General features: G+C 30.6%; 1 protein-coding gene across 2 annotated transcripts; it reads right to left on the bottom strand.

The window, feature by feature from the left end:
- Nucleotides 1-1,302: 1,302 nt before the first annotated feature.
- Nucleotides 1,303-17,785, bottom strand: LOC131596000 (aldehyde dehydrogenase family 3 member H1-like). Of its 2 annotated transcripts, none has more exons than XM_058868542.1 (9): nucleotides 17,471-17,785; nucleotides 4,152-4,220; nucleotides 3,971-4,067; nucleotides 3,461-3,667; nucleotides 2,723-2,844; nucleotides 2,516-2,620; nucleotides 2,266-2,438; nucleotides 1,918-2,158; nucleotides 1,303-1,807 (listed from the first exon to the last, which is right to left on the bottom strand). In XM_058868542.1, the coding sequence occupies exons 1-9, from the start codon at nucleotides 17,693-17,695 to the stop codon at nucleotides 1,574-1,576; spliced, it is 1,473 nt and encodes a 490-aa protein (XP_058724525.1). In that variant the 5' UTR covers nucleotides 17,696-17,785; the 3' UTR covers nucleotides 1,303-1,573. The 2 variants fall into 2 exon arrangements, with proteins under 2 accessions (XP_058724525.1, XP_058724526.1); XM_058868543.1 differs by lacking the exon at nucleotides 17,471-17,785 and adding an exon at nucleotides 5,881-6,244.
- Between the last annotated feature and the right edge of the window lie 9,078 nt (nucleotides 17,786-26,863).

Here is a 26,863-nt window from a genome sequence, read left to right as displayed (position 1 = left end):
TGTTTCTAATCCTTATATTGAAGTTTTGTTTACATATGGGATTTCAATTGGGAAGTTTCATGTTGTTGCGAAGAATGTTGTTGTTTGTTCTGCCGGATATGATGGACATGGTGCTAGCACTGTTACGAATGTTTTTCCTTGGTCTGTGGCTGCTAGTACAATTGATAGTGAGTCTGTTAGCCAGATTACTATAGGTTGCAAACAATACATTAAGGGTGTCAGTCTTAGTAAAGGCTTACCATCAGGTCCAACACAGAAAATATACCCAATTCTGAAATTTGTGTGGCAAATAATCAGTGACAATTTGTTATTCAAGCAATGGGATCCGGGAACAATATCTCCGCTTTCATATTTATTTTCGAACCTTGAGGACAAGGTTCATGTGAACCCCGCGGCAATGATAGGGAGATTAATAGAATAATTTATTATTAGTTAAATGAGTTTTATTGGTATTTTGATGTATTAGGAATTATTTTATATTATGATGTTTTCTAGAATATTTTTAGGATAGTTTGGGCTTTAATTAATATTGGGCCTTTAGTTTATAATCCATTAGTATTATTATATATAGGTAGTGTCTTTGACACTTGAGAGGCATGAAAGAAATCAAAGTTTATGTTTATCTTTTATTTTAAGTCCTTTAATTTTAGTGTTCTTCCCCTTTTCTATTACAAACCCTAGATTATAGTTTTGATAGGATTAACTTCTTATCATTGTGTTAACTAGAGGAATACATTTCCCACGTGCTGATGGCTCAATTTCCTAAAGAAGAGTCAGGCTATAGCAATTTGCGCCAGGATAAAGAATCCGCCAAAAGACAACAAGCATGAATATCATCAGTAGACCAACTTGACCTTCAATATTGAGACCAACTCAGCTAAACTAGGCCCAACACCAACACTGACAGAGGGAGAAACATCCATTAAAAGACTATGGAAAATCTGGTTTCTCACTAAAAGCATTTCATCCTTATAGACCTCAAAGAGTGTATACAATTCGGTCTCTCACCTAAAACATCTCGATCTTACATGTCTCATGTTTGAACTCAGCCTGGCACGTGCCGTTTTCAGGTCATCCTAAGGGGGCAATACCGAGCTAGATCAATGAGCCTAGTCGAACATGCCGACTCAAATATGTACTAATATATTTTAGAATGCAGAAAAAGCATTATTGGCGAATAATTAGCCATAAATGGTCGGTCTCAGATAGAAACAAAGAACTTGATTTCCATTAACTGGCCTTATATAGACAAGGAGACAGAGATAGTAATGGCAAATGAATTGATCAAAAGGACTAAGAGCATTCCAAATCAAATCATATATAAGTTGGCAACCATCACAGGAGAAAGGACACAATTTTTCATACTTACACTCCAAGTGATATTAGCACCACTAGAGTTATCAGTTACACATGTGAGAATTATAATATAGCACTATCTAATTTATTCTCAAGTCAAGCACAAAAGTCATGGTTGATGTGTTTAAACCAAAAAAAAAAAACAATAAAATACAAGTAAACCAGAATAAAAGACTTGCCAAATACAATTAAATTCTAGATTTCAATACAAATAATTCTAGGACTTTCCAAATATAGCACGAATTATACCAATTATGCTGCCAGTCATGAGAGCCTTCATCAATCTATACTTTGTTTTGGTGTATGGTGGATACCTTATAGAAGCATCACCGAAAAAACTGCGATAAAGAACTGCTTTTTTGTGGCTAAATGCATCAAACGAGAATTTTCCATGGTATGCACCAACTCCACTATCACCTACTCCTCCAAAAGGTAGAGTATGAACCGCAAGCTGCATCAAATGAAAAACATACATCAGTAACAGAAACATGGAAGTTAATAATAGTGTTAAGATTTCACGTCAATTCAAACTATGAATTAAGAGATTCAGCGATAAGTTACGTGTATAGTAGTGTCGTTGATGACCAAACCACCAGCAGAAATCGTCTTAACAAACTTCTCCTTGAGATTCTTATTGTTGGTAAATATATATGCAGCAAGAGGCTTTGGTCCTGAGTTTATCACATCAAAGCTTTCTTCTATTTTATCCACTGTGACGATGGGAAGTAAAGGACCAAATATCTCTTCACTCATTATTAGAGAATCTCGCGGAACGTCTAATAGAAGAGTAGGGCTAATTCTCCTGTAATTTAAGGAAAGAGAGGGATTTTAGTGTCAATGTTGTATTTCACTATATCAAGATCTCATCAATAAAGTAAGTGCTTCCAACAAAGGAGACAGAGAGCTTACAATTTGGTTTCATCCTTTTCACCTCCATGAACAATCTTACCAGAAACTTTATCATCATCCAAAAGCTTAGTCAGACGAGCAAAGTGGTTCGAGTTTACAATACGTGACAAATCTTTTGATTCCAAAGGATTCTTTCCGTAAAAACTTTCCAATTCAGTCTTTAGAGCATCCACCTAAAAATAGAAGGCACCAAACACTAAACAAAGAGACATATAGAGAATGCTAACTACACTAGGGAAAAAGCTATTACCAACTTAGGAGCATAGTCTTTTGTGGTTATAATATAATCAGGAGAAATGCAAGCCTGTCCGTTGTTGCAACCCCATTTTCCAGCAATTATCCTTCTAGTTGTAACCTTGCAATTTTAAATTCAAATCAATTTAAATGTCTTGATGAGGTGAAATGTCGGTAGAGTGATAGCAAGTATTTGTTTACAGAAGAGAAACAAAGGGTATACCTGTAAGTTGATATTTGACTTTGAATCAACAACAACAGGGGATTTTCCTCCAAGCTCCAGCACAACTGGTGTAAGGTGCTTAGCAGCAGCCGCCATCACAATGCGTCCCACTCTTCCATTACCTAAAAAACCAACCATTATATATTTGAATAAATGAAATGATTCTAACATCATTTTAACAAACTTTCAAGAAAACTATAAGTTGTTTTCATGATAATTTCCCTTGCAACTCTAAGAAAAAATCGAAGAAAATGGGTAGTTAACAAGAAAAGTTTGGCCATTTACTTTGGTGGTTAGTTGCAATTTTTTAGTTGCATGGGTACGGGTAAGATACTCGTTATGCGATATAGCATCTTAAAAAGGATAAAGGTATGCGTACGTCAATAGAAAAAGAGTTTATCAATAAAATGTATCAAGAGAGAACTAAAGAGTTCAATTTACACAAAAACATCACAATAAAAGTTTTAAAAGTTAAAATTTATGTTAAGCTACAATAACAAAGAAACTAAATACTTATATAATACTATGCCACAATTTTCACTCAAAACAGAATAATGAGAAGTACCGATGTTTCGGAGCTGGTGAAATAATGCCCTTGTGAATTATCCAAAAGGGTAATCAAAATTTGCACTTGAGTAATAATCAAGAATTCAAACCACTAAGAAAAGTTTATCTGAAAAAATTAGTTTGGAATTATAAACGGTGAAAGAACACCATAGGTGAGAAACAAGGAGGAACCTGTATAGAAAATTTTATCCCACTTTTGTTGCAGTAATGCTGATGTTTCATCAACTGCTCCCTCAACAACTCGTATAGATGAGTTATCCATGTACTCCCCTACCAGTTTTGCTAGCAATGCTGATGTGGCTGGAGCAATTTCTGATGGTTTTAAGACCACAGCATTACCAGCTGCAATAGCTCCAATGACTGGATCAAGTGACAGTACTGAAAAAACAGAGATAGTGCAATAATATCATCATTTGTTTGGATAAATAACTTATTTAAAAACTTATAACATAAGTGCTTATCGTATAAACGTTTATGTACTAGCTACTTTTATAATAATAGATATAGTCAAACTATTTTCATATAAGCTATGCCTTTTTTCATAAGCTGTCATGGAGAACATAAAAAAACAAGTTGAAAACAACCTATGAACATGTCATAAATTGTTCTATAAGCTCTCCCAAACAATTTCACATATGTTTATGTCAGTACATAAGTTTGAATAAGTCAATGATAACATACAAAATGGATAGTTCCATGCAGAGATGACCAACACAACTCCAAGTGGTTCAGATACTATTTCAGCTGAAGCAGGAAATGTAGTGAGGGATGTTGGGACCTGCATTAAAGGGGGGATTCATGTGATTAATGATAAAAGTAATGACAAATAATGTCAGTGTAACAACTTCACTTACAACATTACCTTTTCCGGAGCCATCCACCGCTTCAATTCCTTGATTGCAGTTTTAGATGAGTTTTTCAACATAGCAATCTATAATACAACAACAACAGGTATGAGACGATAGACATGTATCATATTTAACATTGTTGTGTCCATTACTCCAACCTTTCAACAACCTAATAAACAATATTCAGGAAATCAGGTTTAATTCTACATTTTCAGCTTCATGTCCTTATTATAAGGAAACACTTGCGCTATTAAGCTTAATCTCCTTGTCAAAACTTAAAAATTTCCAAAATATTTATATAGTTTCAATTTACGTCTTGAGTTAATCAGTACTAAACTTTTCGGTATCTTGGCTAAAATAGTATCACTCTGTATTCATAATTAGTTTATTATCACAAAAAAACATGTGCTATAAGACTATCTAAACAATAAATACAATACCACAACCAGTACACACTTGCTGGGGTATAATAATTGAATGGCCAGGACCACCAGTTGTACATCATCAGAGACCTTCTATCCATACACAGACTTACTATTTTTTTTTTGAAAACTTAGTATCCAGTCGAGACCGACAAATAGACTTACCATTACCTATCTAATGAAATCTGTTAAACTTCAATAACAGCAACAATCCGTACATACTAATTGAATTCATAATAACTATGTAACAAGTGGCATCTCATTTCCATCTCAGAACTAAACAGACAAGACCCTATTTGTCAAATCATGAAAAAATTGTGCATCTAATAATCAACTGGAAAGGCAAGCAAATACAGGACCACACACTTAATGCACAAAACACAAACACCTAAATAACATATACCAAAATCTAAAATAAGGATAATCATAAAAACCAGAAGCCACTAACTACAAGGAACACTGCATGTATAACACTGCATGTATGGGTGGGTTGAATAGAATGAACTAAATATAATTACTATGTTTTGAATATTTAAGGATACAAATAATCAAGTCTTATCCCATTAAGTGAAGTCGACTACATACATCATCTTTCATCATAATATTTTATCCAGAACCATGCTTATATCTTGTTGCAATCTCATTCATGGTAATAAAAAATCATAGGATCAGTCTAATTCAACCCCACAAAATCATATAATAAAAGATGTTTGTCCAGTATTTATAAATTCATTTTTCATATTACATATTTAACCTTTGATACTCAAAGCCTAACGCCTACGACTGAACATCTGAAGTGTGTCGTGAATAACCATTTTAAATATAAGTTGAAATTAACACAACTTAAACAACAGTTAACACATTGACTCTGACAATTCACGGTGATACACAGTGATTTTGCAAAATGTACAGCTTCACCAAAATCACTTATTATAAACTCACAGTACCAAACATATCACAATTTATAAATAATTTGTCAAGACTGCATTTAATGTGTGACTATGAAAGAGAGAAAAAAACTTAAGAGAAGCCATATCAATGAGCAAAGATTGGTCGACTTCAAAAAGTGATAGTTCCTAATTAATGCTCACACCAGACCTTAAAAACTCATACGGCAACGTTTCAACAACCGAATCATAAACACATTAAAATAATTAAGAAATTCAATACGGAATATTCGAGGATCGAAAACAACATACAGATATTTGCAACCATAATTCAATTTACTACCCTAAATAACAATAAATGAAATATAAATTCCTTTAATTACCAAAATTAACAAACAATCAATTAAATAAATTCAAACTAAAGATAACTGAACCTCGTAAGCAACCGTTTCGAGCGGCGGTTTACCGACGTCGCTAAGAAGAGCATCTACGATTTCTTGTTCGTGATGCTCAGCAATCTTATAGAGTTGCTTTAGTTGCGAAATTCTCCATTTGTAACTCCGTGTTTCGCCGGAAGCAAATGTTGCTCTGAGTTCATTCACCAGTGTCGACGCAGCTTCAACCGTCAAGGTATTCTCCGATTGTGTCGTCATGTTTAATCGGCAGGAAGTTGAGTGCGATAAAACCGAAGTGAAACTTATTTTGTAAGCGAATAGAAGAGAAAAAGACGAAATAGTAATAGTAGAGAAGGTGAGTTGAGTTGTATGTTGTGGGTAGGGTGGATATGAATTTCTGAGATTGGTGCAGGCTATTATATAGTTTTGCTGAGGTCACTCATTAAACAGTTAATTAATGATTTTTATTATTATTTTTATTTTCATGTAAGGTAAATTTTAAAATGAGGATAAAATGAAGATTTGTTTGTGAAATTGTAACAATCAATTTTTGAATTTATGGTATAATATTTGAACATTATAATTCATAATAAAAGACAATAATTTTATTTACCTATATTTAAGAAATATAATTCATAATAAACTAATTAATTTATATAGCCGTTAGATTTTGAGGCTATCTTTTTTTTAATTGTGATTTTCATTATCTTAATTGAAAATAAATAAATATTAACTAACATATTTTTTATATGATTTTATATTTAATAGTTAATTTAATGTATCACTCAATTCAAGAGGTAGTAAGTTTGTTCTCTAATCATTTGAAGGAACACCGTGGTAATGACTCTCTAAAAAAAACTTCCCAAAAATATCTTGGAAATCCTAATATTCAATATTTATATCTTGAAAATCCTAATATTCAATATTTGATAATAACATAATAACTTTAATATTTATTTTATAAATATTATATGATCTAATTAATCAAATAAAATAAATAATTATATATTTTTATAATTGTATTATTACAGATTTATTATAAGTAAATGTTTTATATATAGAATAACATTATTTATTGGATCATTTTAATAATATTGCTTTTAAAATTTTCATAACTACCTCAAATTTTTAGTATAGTAATTAAAATTATTTTTTACCTCAAATTTAATATTTATAGTTTATTTACTATATTTTATATATTATTTTATATACTATTTTTATTTATAGTTTATTTTTAGTATAGTATATTTTATATATTGTTTTATAATGTATCCTTCAATAAATAATATGATTTACTTTTAAATAATATATTAGTTTATAATCTCTCCTTCCAAGATTAATTTATCTTTCAATATATATTTTGTTTACTTAGAAAGCAATAAATTTCCTTTTATTTTATAAAAAAAATAATAATTTAACGGAAATATTAATTGAATGAGTATAAGAAATTGGAAGCACCTAATTTAATGACAATAATAAAAGTTAATAATATTTTTATGATAAAATGTTATCCGTTATAAATATTTCAAATATTTGTTATTGATAAAAAGCATGGACAATAATAGGTGAAAACACAATTTTTACAAGATCATTTTGATACAAAATTGATTCAATAAATTAAGTAATAATAATTTTCACAAGACAATTTTGATACTATAAAAATTGATTCAATAAATTAAGTAATAATAATAGGTGAATACACAATTTTCACAACACCATTTTGATACTACGAAAATTGATTCGATAAATTAAATATGACTTTCATATGATTAATTTTAAAATATCCAAAGTTATAGGTTTGAATCACTAAATTATATAATTATTAAATTAGATTAGTCCATCTTACTAAAAGGTAATATGTTATAGTCCATCATTTTTTTTTTATTTTCTTATATATGTAATTCATATAAGTGCTTACTAATAGAACATCAAATTAATTTATTTTATTTTACTTTATTTTGATTTTCAAATTTATTTTTGATTTAGAAAGTTATTTTTTTAGACTAGATCAATTTGCTTTTAAAAAAATTGATTCAATCAATTAAGTATGATTTCTTTTATAATTTTTTAAACAAAAATATCATATATCTAGTGGAAAATGATATATGATATTATGATATGATACAAGAAAAAATTAAATTGACATGAAAATTTTTTAGATTTTTTATGATAAAATTTTAGCATTTACTCTAAATTTACATCTAAAATTTTATATTCAAATATCATAAGAGTCATTTTTTATTTGTGCCTCTAAATTATTTTAGAGGCTAATAGAGTTTAATATTTTTGTTTTGTTTTAGTGAATGAGATGATATTATTTTATTACACAAAACATATATTATTATATATTATTATATATTATTATTCAATAGATTCATATTAAAATGGGTTTTAATCTAAAACTAAAATACAAATTACTAATATTTATGATATATTTAAATTTATTATTAGCAATATACATTGAAATTAGACATAATTATATACCTATGCAAGTTATATTTATATTTAAAATTACTATAAATATTTATTTTAGACATGAAACAATTATGTTGTGTGAAAAACACAACTTTCTTATGAAAAACACAAATTTGTCATTCTTTTTATTCAATTATTTTATTATATATTAAATAAAAGATCTATTTTATACATTTTCTATGGAATGAGACTACTTAAAATAGACATGCCTTAGGGACCGAGACTTCTTAACTTTTTATTATTTATATTTATTTTTTCTATTAAAATGGACAATACAATGAGCCGAGGCTACTTAATAATTTTATTGAACTAACACAATTTCCCTTTAAAAATCAATAAAATAATTCTACACTATACAATTAATTCATATTTAGATCACAAGCACAAATTGACATATTTTTATTTGTTATTTTTAATAGTACATTTTTTATCTATATTCTTTTAATTACTTTAACATAATTATTTACTATTTACAATAATGTTGCGCAACCCGCCATCCTCCAAATAGATTTGATGTTTCTTTATTTTTTGATTTCCTTCTTCTCCAAACTTTCTCAGTATCAATACATATTTATTAAACTGATCTTTTATGAGATTTAAAGATTTATACTATAGTTTTAATTATTATTTAATTTATAAAACTCATATTTAATTTTATGGGAGATATTTAAAATATTAATTAATTAATTCAATTATATAAATGAGAATAAGTTACAAATATTTTTATAAACATAATTTTTTTTACTATTGATACAATTATTATTATAAACTGTAATAAGTTATAAATATTTTTATAAATAGGAAAAAGTCACTGATGATACAATTATTTTTATAAACGGGAATAATTTGCAAATATTTTTATAAGTGTGAAAAATCAATTGTTGATACAATTATTTAACGAGTTAATTTGTTTTAAAACTTACACAAATTTTTAATAAATTAGAAATGCCCAAATTATTTTTTAATTTACAAAAAAAAATTAGTTAAGTAAACTTTTTTATGTATATTATTAATAACAATGACATTTTATCTATACAATAGTAATCTAACTATAAGTAAAATTTGTAAATTATGTGTTTTTAAAATCAAATTTTTTACTTAGAAAATATTTAACAGTGTCTCGCACGGGTCTAAATACTAGTTAATTTATATAGCCGTTAGATTTTGAGGCTATCTTTTTTTTAATTGTGATTTTCATTATCTTAATTGAAAATAAATAAATATTAACTAACATATTTTTTATATGATTTTATATTTAATAGTTAATTTAATGTATCACTAAATTCAAGAGGTAGTAAGTTTCTTCTCTAATCATTTGAAGGAACGCCGTGATGACTCTTCCTAGTTGGATGGATTATCTTCCTTTCTTTGTTCAAGTTAGTTATAACCATACTCCTCATTTTCAACTATATGAGATTAGTCACGTGGTTGCTCAATGTGATTAGAATAAGAGTCGTGGGCTTGTGGGTTAAATTTCTTTTATTTTTGAAAAGATTTAGGAACCTTCTTAGTGATGACTAGACTTGGGATTATATTTTATCAGCTTTATTATTATGCATCTTTACTCTACAAGGCGATGGTTGTCCAACCCAAAAAATCAACACCTAAATAGGGTTGAAGCAAGGTGATTCCCTGATTATATTCCTCTTTATGTTTGTGGCTGAAGGTCTTAATGGTTTGTTTATTAGGGATGTAGACTATGACTTCTTCTCTAGGTTTAGAGTTAGCATCTCATTTGTAGAATGTACATGACATGATTATTTTGAAAGATGTCTCGGTAGATAATCTATGAGAGATTAAGGCCATTCTTAAGGACTTTGAGTTAGCTCTGAGTATTCATGTTAATTTTGTTAAGAATAACCTCACATGGGTCAATATGAACCCGTTCTTTTTTTTATGTAGTTGGTGATTTCGTCAACTGTAAGAAAAAAAATATGCCCTTCAAGTACCTAGGGTTTTCGATAGGGGCCAACCCCCGTCTATAGTCTGCATAAGAGTCGCTAATTAGTTTGATTTCTAGTAGGCTGGATTCGTATAGACATATGTATGTTAGTCTTGGTGGTTGGTGCTGAGAAAATAAAGTAAGTGTGAGTCAAGAAGTGTGTGTGGAAAAACCCCACATTTATTAGATAAGTGAAGACTTGAGCATTTTTAAGTGAGAGCACTCACACATCTATCACCTTAAGGTTTTGGGTGAGAGTGTAGTGTGTCTCTCACAAAGGTGTATTGCTCATAAAGGAAAAGCCCCAACGTAAATGATTTCTCATGTTGACCCCCAAATCAATAGCCCCAAAAGTTGTATCATGAGCCTTTGGTTTGAGTGAAGGACCGAATCACTTGTATCAAAAGTATCCCCACGTGGTCGTGGGTAGAAATGTCATGTTGAAGAGTGTCAAAGGTGGTACAAGTGTATGTGGATGAAAGAGCTTCCGCTTGAGGGGGAACATTGTGGATAGACTCACACTCGAGGGGGATGTTGAGGAAAAAAAAGCAAGTGTGAGTTAAGAAGTGTGTGGGGGGAAGTTCCACATTGATTAGAAAAATTGAGACTTGAGCATTTAGAAGTGAGAGAACCGAGACACCAATTACCTTAAGATTTTTGATGAGAATGTAGTGTGTCTCTCACAAAGATGTGTTGCTCATAAAGAAAAAGCTCCAACATAAATGCCCTCTCATGTTGACCCCCGAATAGATAGCCCAAACAATTGGGTGGTCCTTCTCAACTTTGTCCTGAATTTTATCCATATATTCTTCTTCTCTTTTCTTGAAAATGTTTGTTAAGTCTTGAAAGATGATTGTTAAGATCCAAAGAAAGTTCCTCTTGGGAAGGCTTAAAGGAGTCCACGATGATTCTAAGATCTCTTGTATTAAGTGGTCAAATGTTTATAAGATTAAGCACCATGGTAGTTTAGGGATCTAGGATACATGGGTAGTCAACTTAGCTCTTTTGGATAAATAGAGGCTGAAACTTATCCTAGTCGCATCTAGTTTCTAGTATGATATTTTTTTCCACCAGACATGATGCTTGTGTTATCTCTTCCGCCTTATAGGGGTAAGTCTTATGGCTTTCGTTCGGCGTCTACTTGGTGGAAAAGGGATGTCACTTCTTGGTTCTAAAGCAGAAGACTCCTCTGATTGATTTGAGGTGAGCATGAGTAGGAATAGAAATAGGCTGGGTCGAGTTAGGATTTGTCAAGCCTAAGTATGATATGCTAAAAAATTCAAAGCCTATAGCCTATCACATGCTTACTCTTAGGCTTGAGTCTGACCTTTTCGAATGCATGATTGACCTATTAGCCTATTTAAAAGTCTACTACGTTTGAACATATATAAATTAGCAATTCAATTAATGTTTATATAGGAAAAAAAAATAAAATATCAATGATACTAAAAATTTGTTTTCATTTACTTATCTAAGCTTACCTAGTAGCATATGTTTTGTGAGACTATTTGCTCAGGAAAACTTATGAAAACAACTTATGGAATTGTTTATAAGTAGTTTTCTTCATATTTTCATAAGTTTTTCAAGATAATTGAGTTTTATTTTTGTAATTTTATTCAAAGTATAAAATACAATATAATAATAAATAATAAAGTTATCCATGTTTATTTAAATAGCATTATAAAAAATTCTATTTTCTAGGCCTTTTAATTAACTAAATAACATTATAAAAATTTCTAGGCCTTTTCTATTTAAAAAAAACTTTGGCCTGACTTGAACATGTGTGGGTTAGGTCGTAGGCCTTGTTAGTTGGTCTGACTTATTCGCATCCACAAGCATGAGGAAGAAAATGAGTCTACTCCTATTTTCATTAGGTTTCCTATCTTCAGTATTTATTATCAGAGGGATTGGCCAGTTAGTTAGGTTGGGGTATGGGTGAATGGGATCTTATCTTAGGGCTTGAAGTCAAAGAGGTCATTTTTCGTCTATCAACAGAAGATGAATGTTGATTTGTTTTCTGCTTTACATAATGTCACTCTCTCTCCTCTATAGTCGAATGGGTAGTGCTGGTGTTACTCTAAGGATAGTTTGTTTAATATAGTTTCATCTGATTATGTTCATTTTTAAAGTGTTCTTCCTAGTGAGCTTCCACTCATTCAGGTGATGATCTTCACTTGTGTGGAGCAATTGGCCTCCTTCTAAAGAGATGATTTTTTCCTAACATCTCCTCTAAAATAATATTTTTACTAGAGAGGACCTGCCTAAGCGTAGAGTGTTACTCGATCTGTAGGATGCCTCATGCCCCTTATATATGTAGACGGTCCTTAAAGTCATTTACTAATTTACTTTTGAGTTGTGATCTGGTTGTGTTTGTCTAGTATATAATTTTTAGATAGTTAAGGTAATGTTTAGATTTTTCATAGGAACCTTGGTACTTTTTCTCGTGCTTAGAGAGTTGGATAATATGTCTAAATTGAGGGTGGTCTTTCTATGATTTAGCATTTAATTGTATGGTCGTTATGAAAAGCTCGTAATGATGTGGTTTTTAGGTTCTTCTTCTAGCATGAAGGATGTGATAGATAAAGTATTTTCTAGGCTTGAAAATAGTATCTTTGTAGGTTCGATGTAAACTCTTGTCTTTTTGTGTCTGGCTCAAGAACCCTTTTTTGTGCCTGAGTTTAAAGTGGGTTGAGTTGTGTTAACCTTGTGGTAAAGTGGTTTTGGTAATTTTTTATAGGATTCTCTTGTATTGATTGTGATATCTTTGATCTGAGATCAAACTTTTAGTCTCTTTGGATGATGTTTTTATCTAGGTTTTTCATCTCTTTGGTTCAAGTGTTTCTTTGTGTTTATTGAGACTTGGCTTCCCTTTGATTTTGTTGAATTCTTTTCCGTTACTTTATTTTTGGTGTCTTTGGTTCGATATTTCTTATGTCTACCTCGATTATCTGTTTGTAATTATGAGGCTTCTTATTGCCTAATTATCTATATATTATATCTTTATTTGCCGTTAAAAAAACTTAATATGGAAGTGTGGGACAAAGCAATTATTTGCTCCGAGTTTGATTATAAAAAACTATATTTAGATTTTCTCAGTATCTTAGCATAATTCATTTTAAAATATCGTTTCACTTTTTTTTCCGTCATCCGTAGCCGGACCACTGAACCGTTTAATCTAGTTCGGATGTCAGTTCTAGCATTAAGTGTTTTCAGCCCTTCCGATTTATTTTAACAAATACAATTTTATTAATTGAATTTTAGTTAATTTAATTATTTAAGTAACTATGATTAATAAAAATATTTTAATAAATAATATAATATTACTATTAAAACAAATAGTTTTAACTTATGCCCAATTTAAATGTGACTTTTAATTTTCTTATAAAAAGAAGTTCAATCATCCGAGTCAATCAACATTAAGAAATCAATCAATGAGTTAGCTTATCAAAGTATCTTTTATTCTCAACTTCTTACCAATATGACAATAAATATAAGATTAAAGAATATGGACTTATTTTCCAATCCAAAAATAAATTATAGACCGATACATGATACCATGATGCATATGCTATACTATTATTAGTATTTTTTTTGTTCTATTAGATTTTGTAATATAGAAATGGTACTATAAATTATTGGATAGTACTACTTTTTATTGAGTTTGAAAATAGAAATAGTAAAATTATGGATTAAAATCCTTATCAAGTTTATATATGCATGATTGTTTACATCCATAAGATCCTTAGTTGGTGTGTGAGTGTGATAGGAGGATAGGATTGAACACGTAATATATGGAGGAATGGCGTGGGAAGAAAGTTGCTTGTAGTTGTAGCGTGTGAATTTTTCTTTTCTCTGCTTATCACGTTATTATTAGATTGTCTTGTTTGGTGTAACAAAAAACATAACTCCTATCTTGTTTGTTGCTCCTAAACTAACCTTATCGCCTCTTCCTTTGCACTAACTATAATCACGATTTTGGGTCCATTGATAATGTTGTAATTGGGTCATAAATCCATTGATGTAATAAATTCAATTATCAATATGTATAGTCATTAAATTAAATTAAATATATTCATAGCTAATATATAATTAAATTCATTAAATACACTTTGTCAAAAAATAAGTTCTATCTTATATTTTAGATGGTGTCAACCCTCGAAGTCAGTATTTAGAAATTTAGAAGAATGAGCATCAACAAGAACGAGCTCTTCTCTAAATGTCTTCAGATTGCTCAAATACCACTCGCGAGCCATTTGTTAATCCCATTGGATGGTACTCACTCCCACATCTAGGAGCAGACATTTCAAGATCTTAGGGCGTTGATGGCAGGGTGCCCCGAGATGATATTGTAAGGTGACATGGTGTATACGATGAGGTAGTTGACGTCCATGACCTTGGCGTCCGCTGCCTTGAAACACACGTGAGTCCTACCACTTTATGTGAGATCCATTTTCAAAGTGAAAGATCCACATGTGTTTCATCCTATAAGAGTGTGAGTGCTGGGAAAGCGTGTTAAAAAGATAGTGTTCCTAACACTCCTCATGTATAAAATATTCCACCGTGCATACATTCAATTACTTCTTCATTTACTGACTAGGGTGTCGAAGTATTTGCCAGTATCATTCTCCTTCATCAACTAATTCATTCACTGATTCGATCAGCATCCTCATATCAGTCATCTTTAATCTAGTTCGGATCTATTATGCAATAGGATCAAACAACACCATAATTTTTCTTGCTTATGCTCATGTTCAAGTCATGTACTTACAAGGTATGCTTCTAAGTCTCGGTCCTTCCATTTAATTTCTCTTTCTAATTTTTAAAACTATATTCAAGGAAAAAATAATGGTCGATAGACCTCATTACCCTATAACTTATTTCATCTTGTTTGAAAGGCTAGAATAAGCTAGCTACACTATTTTTTTTTAAACATAGGCCAACCAATATATTAAAAAGAAGAAAATAAGAGAGAGAGGGGGACTAAAGTCAAAATCCCTAAAAAAGAAAACAATCTAAGTGTAGACATACCAAGTTTATTACACAAGAAAACATATCTGAAGCTATCTAGAAGATGATCATACCAAATAAAACTCCTAGATGTCAACCCAATGTTGTCTTTCTTATAGCTAGATGTGAGAAATCATAAAATTCAAGTGTCTATTTTTTTGAGACAGTTCAACCAATGATTTTTAATATGCCAAAGAGCAAAATTATGATTAGAAAAAACTTTTACCCGTCCACCATTAAAAAATCCGTTTCAATTTAGACTTTGTTCAAATGCTTCACACAAGAGCAAGCTTCATTCCAACTCGTTTGAAAAGGTGGACATGCTAATAGATTCAATTCACTTCGTGTCTTTTTGAAAAACAAAGAAATTATGTGTTTACTTTGCATTTAGCTAACACTATTATTTCTTAACTATGTAACACCAACTTGTCTATGCCGTAAACATGTATTGATATTTGTGTTTCCATTTAATTTATTTATTTTTTAAATTATTATCACACTACAAGTTCTCTCCAGCGACGTGATACCCACGCCACAAAAAGGAATATCACGTCACCCCACATAATTTGCGACGTGAAAGAATACGTCGCAGGGGGAGAGGTGGTAAACTAGTAGTGTCATGGCATTCACGTCACTACTCAGTGACATGTAATTCACGTCGCTATATCCTACACACAATTCAACTCACAATTCTGGCACAGCAGACATGCAGCAGGTTTGCAGGGATGACACAACTAACGGAGAAAATTTGTGGCGTGTTTTTCATGCCACTGTTTAGTGACGTGGGAAACATGCCACTACAAAACAAACTTTTTTTTTTTAATATTCTACAACAAACAGATTTTTGTTAGCAACACACAAATAATATTTTATTAAATGGAATAAGGAATTAAAATGGTTTGGAGATATACCTTAATTGAAATGGTGATGTTGGAAGAGATTGGAGAAGGAAATGGGTTTGAGAGAGTTGAAGAAGAAAATGGGTTTGAGAGAGTTGAAGAGGGAAGGAAATGAGAATGAAGAAAATGAAGAAGACTGTCTGGGAAGACGAAGCAGAGTTGGGAGACTTATAAGATATTTAGCGACGTGATTTACACGTCGCCAGTTTCCCACATGCCAAACACGTCGCAAGCCACAACGGTCATATTTAATTGGAATTAATGCACTCAACGTCATTAATTCCACGTCGCTAGCTACACACATGGGATTCACGTCGCTAGCAATGCAACGGTCAACAAATGGTCTAATCATTGTCTGTTTGAGTCAGACAACTTTATTACTTTCCCAGCTTTATTATTAGCGACGTGGGATCAATGTCGCTAGTTTGAATTTTAAAATTTTCAAACTCCCCCCATTTGAAATCCACCGCCCATTTTAATTTTTTTTTTTTACAAATAGCGACGTGATCATAATGACGCTAATTTTTTTAAAAAAATAAATATGCTGACAGACACAAATGTATTGTACTTTGTAATATTTTATTAATATAATATTTAGTGACGTGATTATCACGTCGGAACAGCCATAATTTTAACACATGATAATCACGTCACTATATTAAGCAGCTAGGGAACTTGTTTCTTGTAGTGTCAATATCGACGTGTCATTGTCAGAATTGTATTCGAAATTTCCATACTTAGTAGTTTATTAGTAGTTTTTGAAATTCAACTCCATATTGCATAGGAGCGTAGAAAAGCATTTCCCATTTTGACCATATGACTATTTTTCAGAAGAATCTGAAAACAAGTTAGTTTGGGAACTTTCTTCTTCGCTAAAAAAGTTATATCTTTCTAGAGTAGGGAAGGGCCCCTAAGCTGTCTATAGTGGGCCAACTTTTTCAACCACCAGATAGAGGGAGAGAGAGAGAGGGAGAGTCCCATGGATCTTTCTCAATCCTTGGAAATTAGTTAGGATGGATACAACAGTTAGAAAGAAAGTAAAGAACAAGATCATAAATAAATAAATAAATATATTCTTGTTAATTTTCATATATTTTGAAATTGTTAATTAAGTAATTTATTTTATCCTATAAACTTAACATTAAAATAAAATTACACCAAACCCAACTTAAAGTCAAACAAAAACACCAAATAAAACTCAAAAACTAGACATAGATATAAACAAAAACAGAAACTCAAAAGATAAAAGACATAAATTTCAACAAATAAATGATAAAATTATAGTATAGATTGAGAAACTGTGTACCTCTTGGATGAAGGCTTCAGCTTCAGATTTGGCTAAGTCAGAGAAAAGAGCATCGAAAATCTCTTGCTCATGCTTTTCAGTTAATTCCAAAAGAGCTTTCAACTGAGAAACTCTCCATTCGTAGCTTCGAGTCTTACCAGAAACAAACGCTTCTCTCAGAATATTAACCGTTGCTAAAGCTTCTTCTGAATCAAACACCTTCGTTTTGGCTGTAGAAGATGCCATATTTAGCTACGTTTTGCTAACTGTTACTAGATAGATGAATCTGGAGCACAGAGAATTGCTATGAATTGTATGTAATATATGTAAACTTTTTTAATGATTGGGTTATATATATATATATATATATATATATATATATATATATATATATATATATATATATATATATATATATATATATATATAATTTCTGTTTTTTGTGTGTCTGGCTAGTAGGTCTAAGTTTTGTGACCAGACAAAACTTCCACTTTTCGATTTCGATGTATAACATAAATTGTTTTTTGGACAGAGTGCATTATTATATTATAACAAAATTATAGTATCAATTTTTAAACATGTTTCTTTCACATGATTATTTCATAATTATTTTTAATTCTTATAAATTAGGTATTTAATGTAATTATTTCTTAATATTTTTTATTATGAAAATTATTATGAAAATTATTAAGAAAAATATTTAAAATAAAAATTAATAATATGATTCTTTTAGACCATATAAATCAAAGTTGGGCAAATATCAATTTAGCATTTAATAGATTTATTTTTAATAGAAATATAATCACAAATCTATGACCAAATCTACACTTCAACCAAGAATTAGACATATACCATCAATTTTGTATTTAATATATTTATTTCTTATACAAGTTATTAAAAAATAAAATAATAAAAACTCTTAAAAAAATACATATATTTTAATAATTAAAAATATTATTTAAGTAATAAAACCATAATTGTAAACAAAGATTATCTTTTTATGTTCATTGAGTAATGAATGTATATGGTCTACAGACCAAATACATTCATTATTCAATAAACCTAACCAAAAAAAATACTAATTTATAATTATTGTCGAAGGGAGTACATAAACAATTCAATTAGTGTTTACATAGACTAACCAATAAAAAATTAAATATTTGTTTGTATTAAGTATTTGAGTGTATTTAATTGTATAGACTAACCAATTAAAAAATTAATTATTTGTTTGTATTAAGTATTTGAGTGTATCTAATTGTAAAAATTTTGTTAGTTGTATAAATTTTGTGATATTATTTATTTTTGAAAATTGTGAAAACAACTTATCATGCTCATAAGGTTTATTTAAATTATTTTCACAAATTTTCATTATAACTAAGATTTTATTTTATATTTTAATATAAATAATAATAATAATAATAATAATAATAATAATAATAATAATAATAATAATAATAATAATCTTTATTCATATTTTGTTGTTAGATTTAAAAGACTTTTTATGATTGGCGATCTAGTTTTTGTTAACTAAATTTTTTTTTTTAAACTTAGCTTTAGCCTTTTTTTTTTTAATTTAAAATAATGAAACTTGATATAAGCTATTGTAAACTAATATCTGTGAGTTGATCTGATTTATTTTCTTTCTTTTGATATGAAATATTTTGTATATAGTTTAGTGTTGAAATAATAGATCTCTCCTACATAATATTATATGCACATTACTATTGTCTTATGCTTTGCAATTCCTATTTTCTATTTTATTGGTAGTAGTCTTATGTTCAGTTTTATGGCTGTATATATACTCCTATTAAATTAAGCTTGGAAATTTCCGATTGATGGAGACGTTCCTGTTGTCTTCTACTACCTTGGAGCCATATATATAGATTTCCATTTCTCGGAAATGGTGTATTAATTTTTAAATTTGGATTTGTATATCTATTGCACTACTACTATATAGTGGATATATTATTATATGTCCGTTGAATCTGAATCTTAATTCGATTGTGTTTAAATCTAACAACACTACATTTTGTCTTGATTGTGTGTGATTTCCTAGTTTTAGATAAGTTTATTTCTTTTAAAATAAAATGGAATTCATTGGATCAATTCACAAGCTCTATATAAGACCGTAAAAAATATTTAAAAAATACCATCATATCTTTTTAGTCCAGTCTATTTGGTCTATGTTTTTAATTGGTCGAGTCAGACGGGCCAAGCGAGCTAAGGGCTGATTCATTATAAAAATTATAAAATGATTTTTAGTTAATTTTGGGGTAAAAAAGATTGAGTTAAGATATTATTGCATAAGTAGTTTTCAAAATGTCTTTCCTTTCATTTTCATTTGCACTACTTCATGGACAAAAACGTAATTAACAAAATAAGTGTTTTAAAACAGTTACTTTTCTCATTCCAATCGATAACTGTTTCAATGTGATTGGTCCAGATTAAGTTTTCTCTCTGCTCCCATTTTCTCTCTGTTCCCGTTTTCTCATTCCAACTTTTTCCTAAACCCTAGCCAACACAATCTTTCCCTTCTTTCCCTCCCTCCCATTTTCCTTCTTTTCATTTCTCTTTGTCTTCAAACCCTAGCGCCACAGAAACTCTTTGTGAAATGGAAGACAGAGCGAATGCCACAAAAATCTCTGCCTCTGATTCTATGGAATGGTAGAAACTCATATTTATCCCTTCCAAATCTCTCACTTTACCATTATTTTTGCTGCATCATAAACCTAATGAAAACACTACAACTATTATCATCCTTTCTTGCTCTATTTTCAACTAGGTATTATATAGAGATTTTGTTACCAAAGTTTAATAATGATTGTGTTTTCTTTTTCAGTTTGAAATATATCAAGAGTTAATCAGGATAATTTTGTAAAGTCACTATTCTCTCTCTTTCATTTATTATTGTTTCTTAATCTGTGTGAAATAGTCAAATGCGACAAATAATATGGGACAGAGGGAGTATTATTTTATTGTTGAGTATGTTTGTTAAAATTATTTTAGGGATACTAGACTTGTATATGATCTTATGTAATATGAATTTGATGATGTGACCTTATCCCACATTTATAATCAATTGAGTCTCTACCCATTTGGTGAAAGATTTAGTAACCACAATGATAAATGTGTCTTTTTAAGAGAAATTATGGTATATCTTTTCAATCAGATTCATAAGATGTCCTCTAAAAGTATAAGGTTTCATAATTGAATGAACTAGTTTGGGTGGCTCCCTCTATGTTAACCCATGCATCTTACAAACTTAAAATCATTTATCATATATCAAGAAGTCAACCATTATGGTTGAGCTTGAAATTAAATAAGATAGACGAATATTTCAAGTAATCGACAAGCTTCTTGATCGAGGCATCAACAACTTGCCTACACTCTTTTATGTGATATTCCTCATGCATAAGTTTAGAAGGAATTTCACTCTATGTAGAAAAAATTTTGGTTACTTCATTAGCATCACCATTTTCTCCATGAGGTGCATGTAAGACTATTGCACCGACATACATTTAAAATAGTTTTTTATGTATTCCAAAACTTTGTTGGAGAATTGGGTTCATGAATTTATATTCACCTGTTATTAGTTTGATTAACTATGAGGAAACAATTGGTACTAGAATATGGTCATAGTTTGTGACCATGCTCTCCTATAACCTAAGTCCCATGATCATTGTCTTGTACTTGATTTAGTTTCTATAAAACTTAGGATCTAAATAAGATTTAAATATCCATACCATCCCTTATGGGTTGATGACGATTAATCCAACTCTTATTCCTTTTTGGGTCTTAGATTTGATGAACATCAAGACCCAAGCTTGATAATGACTACATGGTTTAGATCAAACATTGAATATATAAGGATGTTGTGATAGAAAGTGTGCCAAAGCATGACCCTTGACTGATACAAGTAACTATGCCAATCTTACACAAGACCAAAACCTATCTGGGTAATAAATAATATTATGGTTTGTTACAAGCATAGAACAAATACAAACATGTTTTCTTAATAGTTGTGTATGTAGTTTCCATACCGTTTAAGATTCAGCTAAAGTAGTACATTGTTCATCAAACTGACTCACATTCAACGACAAATGTATAATTTGAGGGTTTATATGGAACAATTGGCATGAGTACTAAAGGGTTTTCCAAAGTCTCTTTAACTTAACCAAAGGCCATTTATCGAATGGTTCGCCATACCCTTTATTTTACATCCTTCAACCTGAAAAACGGTGAGAACGATTTCATTTTTTCAACCAAATTGGATATGAACCATCTCTAGAAATTTATTTTTCTCAAGAGAATATGAAATTATTTCTTAGTGCGATGAAACATAACCTCTAATATATATTTGGATTTTTTTCTTATCCATTGTAATCCTTTTATTATGTACCAATAAGCCTATAAAATTTCTAAAAGATACTCTAAATGCACATTTGGATGGATTCATCTTTAACCAATAAAATCCCATCCTCTTAAAGGTTAGATATAAGTACAATAAGGATATCTATAAGTACAATAAATGCCTTCTGAAGTTATTGAATTTTACCACCACATCACTACTATAAACTTACATGTTATTGCCAATGAGATCGAGTAAGATGGTACTCATAGAAATTTTATAAGTGGTGCATGCATTCTTGAATTCGAATGTCATGACCATACATTCATTAACTCCAAGTGATTTTGGGAACCTAAAAGAAGACTTTTGGTTATCCTCCTCTACTACAAATATTTGGTTATAGCCAAAGTATCCATCTATGAGTGTAAGAGTTGTACGGGTAACAACAACATAAACTAACATATCTATTACTAGAATTCCATTATCATTTTATGGAGTAACCAATTTCAAATTCCTATATTCGATGCAAACTCTAACATGATCATTCTTTTTAATCATAAGTATTGTGTGGGATAAAATTTGAAATATCTAGTCATTTGAATAAATCTTTCCTTAAGAATCCTCTTTACTCGTGCTTAGAATTGTTAATCAGGGATTAAATCTTATTGGAGGTTGTATATGTTATTCATATCCTTCCTTGACTGCTAACCAGTGTTAAATTAACTCCCTAGTCGAACCACACATATTATGATAGCTCAATGTAGCAGAACAATCTAAATCGTACAATATTTTTGTAATTCTCATTAACTTTCATCACTTGAAAAACTATATCATATAGTACTTTTTATTTAACTTCCAATGTCTATATCCTATCCAGTAGTTCCTTTAGCTTTGATGGTGAACTATTCGTTAAGAACTTCATCAAATGACTTTGGTCAAACTGAGCTTTCAGGTGGAAGACTTCATTAGTGATATTGAAAATTTCTAATGCTCATTCTTAAAATTTTCTTAGTACTATAATAGGGCTTATATGAGGCGAGTAGAACAGGGATTCAAACATCTCAGCCTCAATTGCAAAATGATTCTTTTCAATATTCACAATTTCTACCTCATTGCCTACTTATAGTATGAGTTTCTTGGAGAGTATAGAGGGTACACACATTTAACAAGAAATCCAATATTTACCAAAAATTACACAATGGTAAAGTTTACCATCTATAACTAAGAAGATCGATCTTACCTCTTTTAGATTCACTACAACATCAACCATGAAAAATCTAAGTGCATTAGAATCTAATATCTACCTAAATTTACACAACAAAAAAGTTTACCATCTATAACAAAGAAGGTTTACCTTATCTATTTTGGATTCACCACGACATAGACTATGAAAATTCCAAGTGCAAAAATATCTTATTTTCTCCTTGACTTTGAACTTTCAAAATCATTTGTAGAGTTTGTTTCATCTTCCACATATATTGACTTCTCGCTGCCTCATTTTGTGTTTTTTAGCGAAAACAATCGTTTGAGGAGTTTTATCCATTATCTTACACTCCATCCGGTCCTTTTTATAAGAGACATTTCACCTTTTTAGGTTCATTAAATAATTGATGTATCTGATCTATAATATATACAAAATACATTAATTATTCAATGAATCTAGAAATGTGAAATGTCTCTTTTAAAAAGGACCGGAGGGAGTAATCAACTACCCTATTACCCTTAAGGACATCAACTGCATGTTTAATCATACTTTGATATATTAATTCCCAATTATATTTGACAACTATTTTTAGGGATGAAATACCCTTCCCTATGATAATTTTTTCTATCCTCTTCATCAATTGTAAGTAAGGTCGATTTCCTGTTATCTAACATGTTATTTTTATCTTCCCCCTCAATATTAGAGTAATAACCATATCCCCAATCTGATTGAGGATCTTACATAGAAATGTAGGGTTTTACTAGGTTTGATGTGGTTCGTTCAATCTTAAAAGGTTTGAAATTTTTAACATCTCTATAGGTTGACACCTTTGTAGTGGTAAACCAATAAAAAATAAATGTGCTACGTGTCTTCCTGACTCCATAAATGAACTTGCCTCATATTGATTTAGGATGCAAAATTTGTTTCACAAAAATGTTCCTTTTCCTAGCCATTTTAAACATACTTGGTTCAGGAAATGATACCAAGGCTATTGTTGTTCTTGCGAAAAACACCAAACAGGTAGCTTCCCTATCAGAATAGGGAGAGCTGCTACGAGATGAATATATGAGATATTCTGGGGGATTTGGGTGATACTATAGATGTAGTATGCCCAAGAAAGTGTCTTGCTCATCCCTCTTGCGAGAGCCCCTTATATAGCCTCCACCATGAATTTCTAAAGGTCACATTATTAATCACATGGTTTAATAACCATTAAGAATTCGTAACCGTTCCATTAACGACTTGTAACCGTCACATTTTGAGTTCCCTAACTGTAGCTGGATAACCTACCAACTTGTCCTGGCACAACCCGGCCAGGCACAGACACAAATCGACCATGCACATCCCGACAGAGGCACAACCCGACCATGCACAGCTAGGCCAACACAACTCGTCCATCCCAACACGACCGGGACAGCTAAACTAGCACAAGTCGACCTCTATTGTTTTAGCATTGATCGTTATATCCGGCTTTACTACTTGGCCCAGAGAATTATGGGAATATAACAATAGTCATGGCTATAATGGGTATGTCTCAATGGAATACCTTAAACCCTATTATCAACTAGTTGGAATTCTCCTTCCTTTATAGATTTTTGAAATGAGTTATTGAAAATAATGTAATTATATTTAAATAGATAATAAAATATTTGGTGAAATTTTGTGAAATCAAATGAACATTCGACTTTGAAATATGAAGAATTGATGTCATTCCTTTAGGAAAGACTCTAGGATCACACAAGTAGTTATTCTCTTTCAATACTTTAGTTGTCAAAATATCATATTTGGAGTTGAAAAACATATCATTATAAAATTCCTCTCTAACGAAGATGGAGACTATGTGTGAGTGACCTCTTCTTCGACTAGCACACTTCTTTTCTTTTAATTCAATAATTTTTTCTATGCATACTCCCCTCGAATCAAATTAATTCAGATCATCTAAAATTTATCCTACCAACCTTTTTATTAGCCTAGGTGCATGTCATTGATGGACATTGAAACATACTATGTGCTAAGAAATTGAATCAAACACTTTTCAGCCTTCTTAATGAACCTTTTATGAAGTTTATAGTCGATTTATTCATCTTTTTCATGTTCACCAAATCGGCTTTTGTAACTTCAAGTTGACGCCAATAAATATGTCATGTAAACACCTTTTGATGTCTTCCTCAAGTTTGTATTGAGTTTGGTAAGAGAGATAATACCATGTAAACTTTGTTCTTGTCAAAGATAAATGTAAAATAAAGTTTGAGGAAATCATTTTTGTTTCACACATTATATTTTCCACTTAACCTTTTGATTTGCTATATAACCGATTTTTTAATCTTTCCCATAAAAAATAGCAAAATTTGGAGTTTTGTAACCTTTAGGCCGAAGCACCAACTTTTTCACCCACCAAGGATCACGTTTCCTACACATAGTTGTCATGCCCTAATTTTTTACCCTAAGATTCCTCAATAATTTGCATTCCTACCACTTATCAAGATCACAACCTTATTTTTGTCCTTTGGCTTTATGCTCATCTCACCTTTGGGGGAATTACCAAGCACCTATGTTGTTCAACTTGAGAATCATTCTTTGCTATGTTATACTAACCAAAATGCAAAAATATATCTTTTTATTTCAAAAATTTGTGTATTGTAAGTTTTGAACCAAGTGTATGAATATCCTCTCCTAAAACTAAGGTTTTGAGTATCGACCTCCCAATCAATTGGTCATTCATGGAAGCTCAAAGGCTTAAACTTCAAAGTAACACTCTCATCATCAAAGTGTTATGTCTTGGACATCTCTCAAATTCATTTAATCAAATTTATCTCAAGATTATGTGGCTTGATTCATCAAGAAACTCCATAGGTTCGTGTGTTTATTTCCATGCCTTCTTCAAAAAGTATTTGTGCATTATTTTTCTCAACTTTGAAGAACCATAACTCTTGATACAAGAATCCAAATGGAAGCTTTCAAATCTCTTTACCAAGCTTGATCATTCAACTTTCTAAAGAGTCCAATGTTGAAGCGTAAAGCGGCAAGCAACAAAAGTTTTGAAAATATTTATCCGGGAAGTTATCGTGTCCATAGAGATTAGTGATATCGAACTGCCATTCAACAGTTTCCATAATTATGAGTTTGGATTGAATAGTTAAAAAAATATATAAAAGTAAATATCAACACAAAAGAATTCATTTTTCAGAAAGAAGAGACTTATCAGGCATTGCATATAATATACTTCTTATAAACTTAAACTTATCGACCAGTTATACTCAACCTACAATACTCATCAATATCATCAAGCATCGCTCACACCCTAAGTCATTTCTAACCCAAATTAGAGAGAACTACTATATCATCTCGACAACGATCTCTCAGCCAACCTCAACAACACATCAGACAACCGTATTGCTCACATCGATGATCTCTCAACCAACACAAACAACACAGAGGCATTAAGCTTCGATACCCACGACAAATATTAGCTCCAAAAACTAACTCTAGAGTCTAGAACTAATAGATATCCATCCCCAATCAAGATTTGTGAGCTATATGTCTATAACAACCTAAATCCAAACATAAAGCAAAAAGATTAAGAAAGACATAAATAATGATTTGTAAAGCAAACTTTATACAACACCATGATCAATAAATATACATGAGTTAAAAGTAAAATCATATACAAAACCTAACCAAAGAGAAATACACAAAGAGGAAGAGAAATGAACCGAAAATCTCTCGGTTTGTCAGCTCCGATTGATGATCAATCCACCTCCGATCATCCAAATGCAAGCTCCATAGTTATTTTCTAAGCTAATCTACCTAAAAAATGTTTGGTGATGGAGTCGGAGAAAAAAATACCCAAACCACAACCTAA

Source organism: Vicia villosa, linkage group LG4 (genome assembly GCF_029867415.1).
Source record: "Vicia villosa cultivar HV-30 ecotype Madison, WI linkage group LG4, Vvil1.0, whole genome shotgun sequence".
Classification (NCBI taxonomy): domain Eukaryota; kingdom Viridiplantae; phylum Streptophyta; class Magnoliopsida; order Fabales; family Fabaceae; genus Vicia; species Vicia villosa.
The sequence above is the reverse complement of the archived record's forward strand: the minus strand, read 5'-3'. Positions and strand labels throughout refer to the sequence as shown.

Coding starts and splice junctions, on each gene's coding strand:
- LOC131596000 (XM_058868542.1), bottom strand. CDS start 17,695: ATGGCATCTTCTACAGCCAAAACGAAGGTGTTTGATTCAGAAGAAGCT. Junction 4,068..4,151: donor GGTGGATGGCTCCGGAAAAG/GTAATGTTGTAA, acceptor CCTTTAATGCAG/GTCCCAACATCCCTCACTAC. Junction 2,621..2,722: donor AGTCAAATATCAACTTACAG/GTATACCCTTTG, acceptor TAAAATTGCAAG/GTTACAACTAGAAGGATAAT.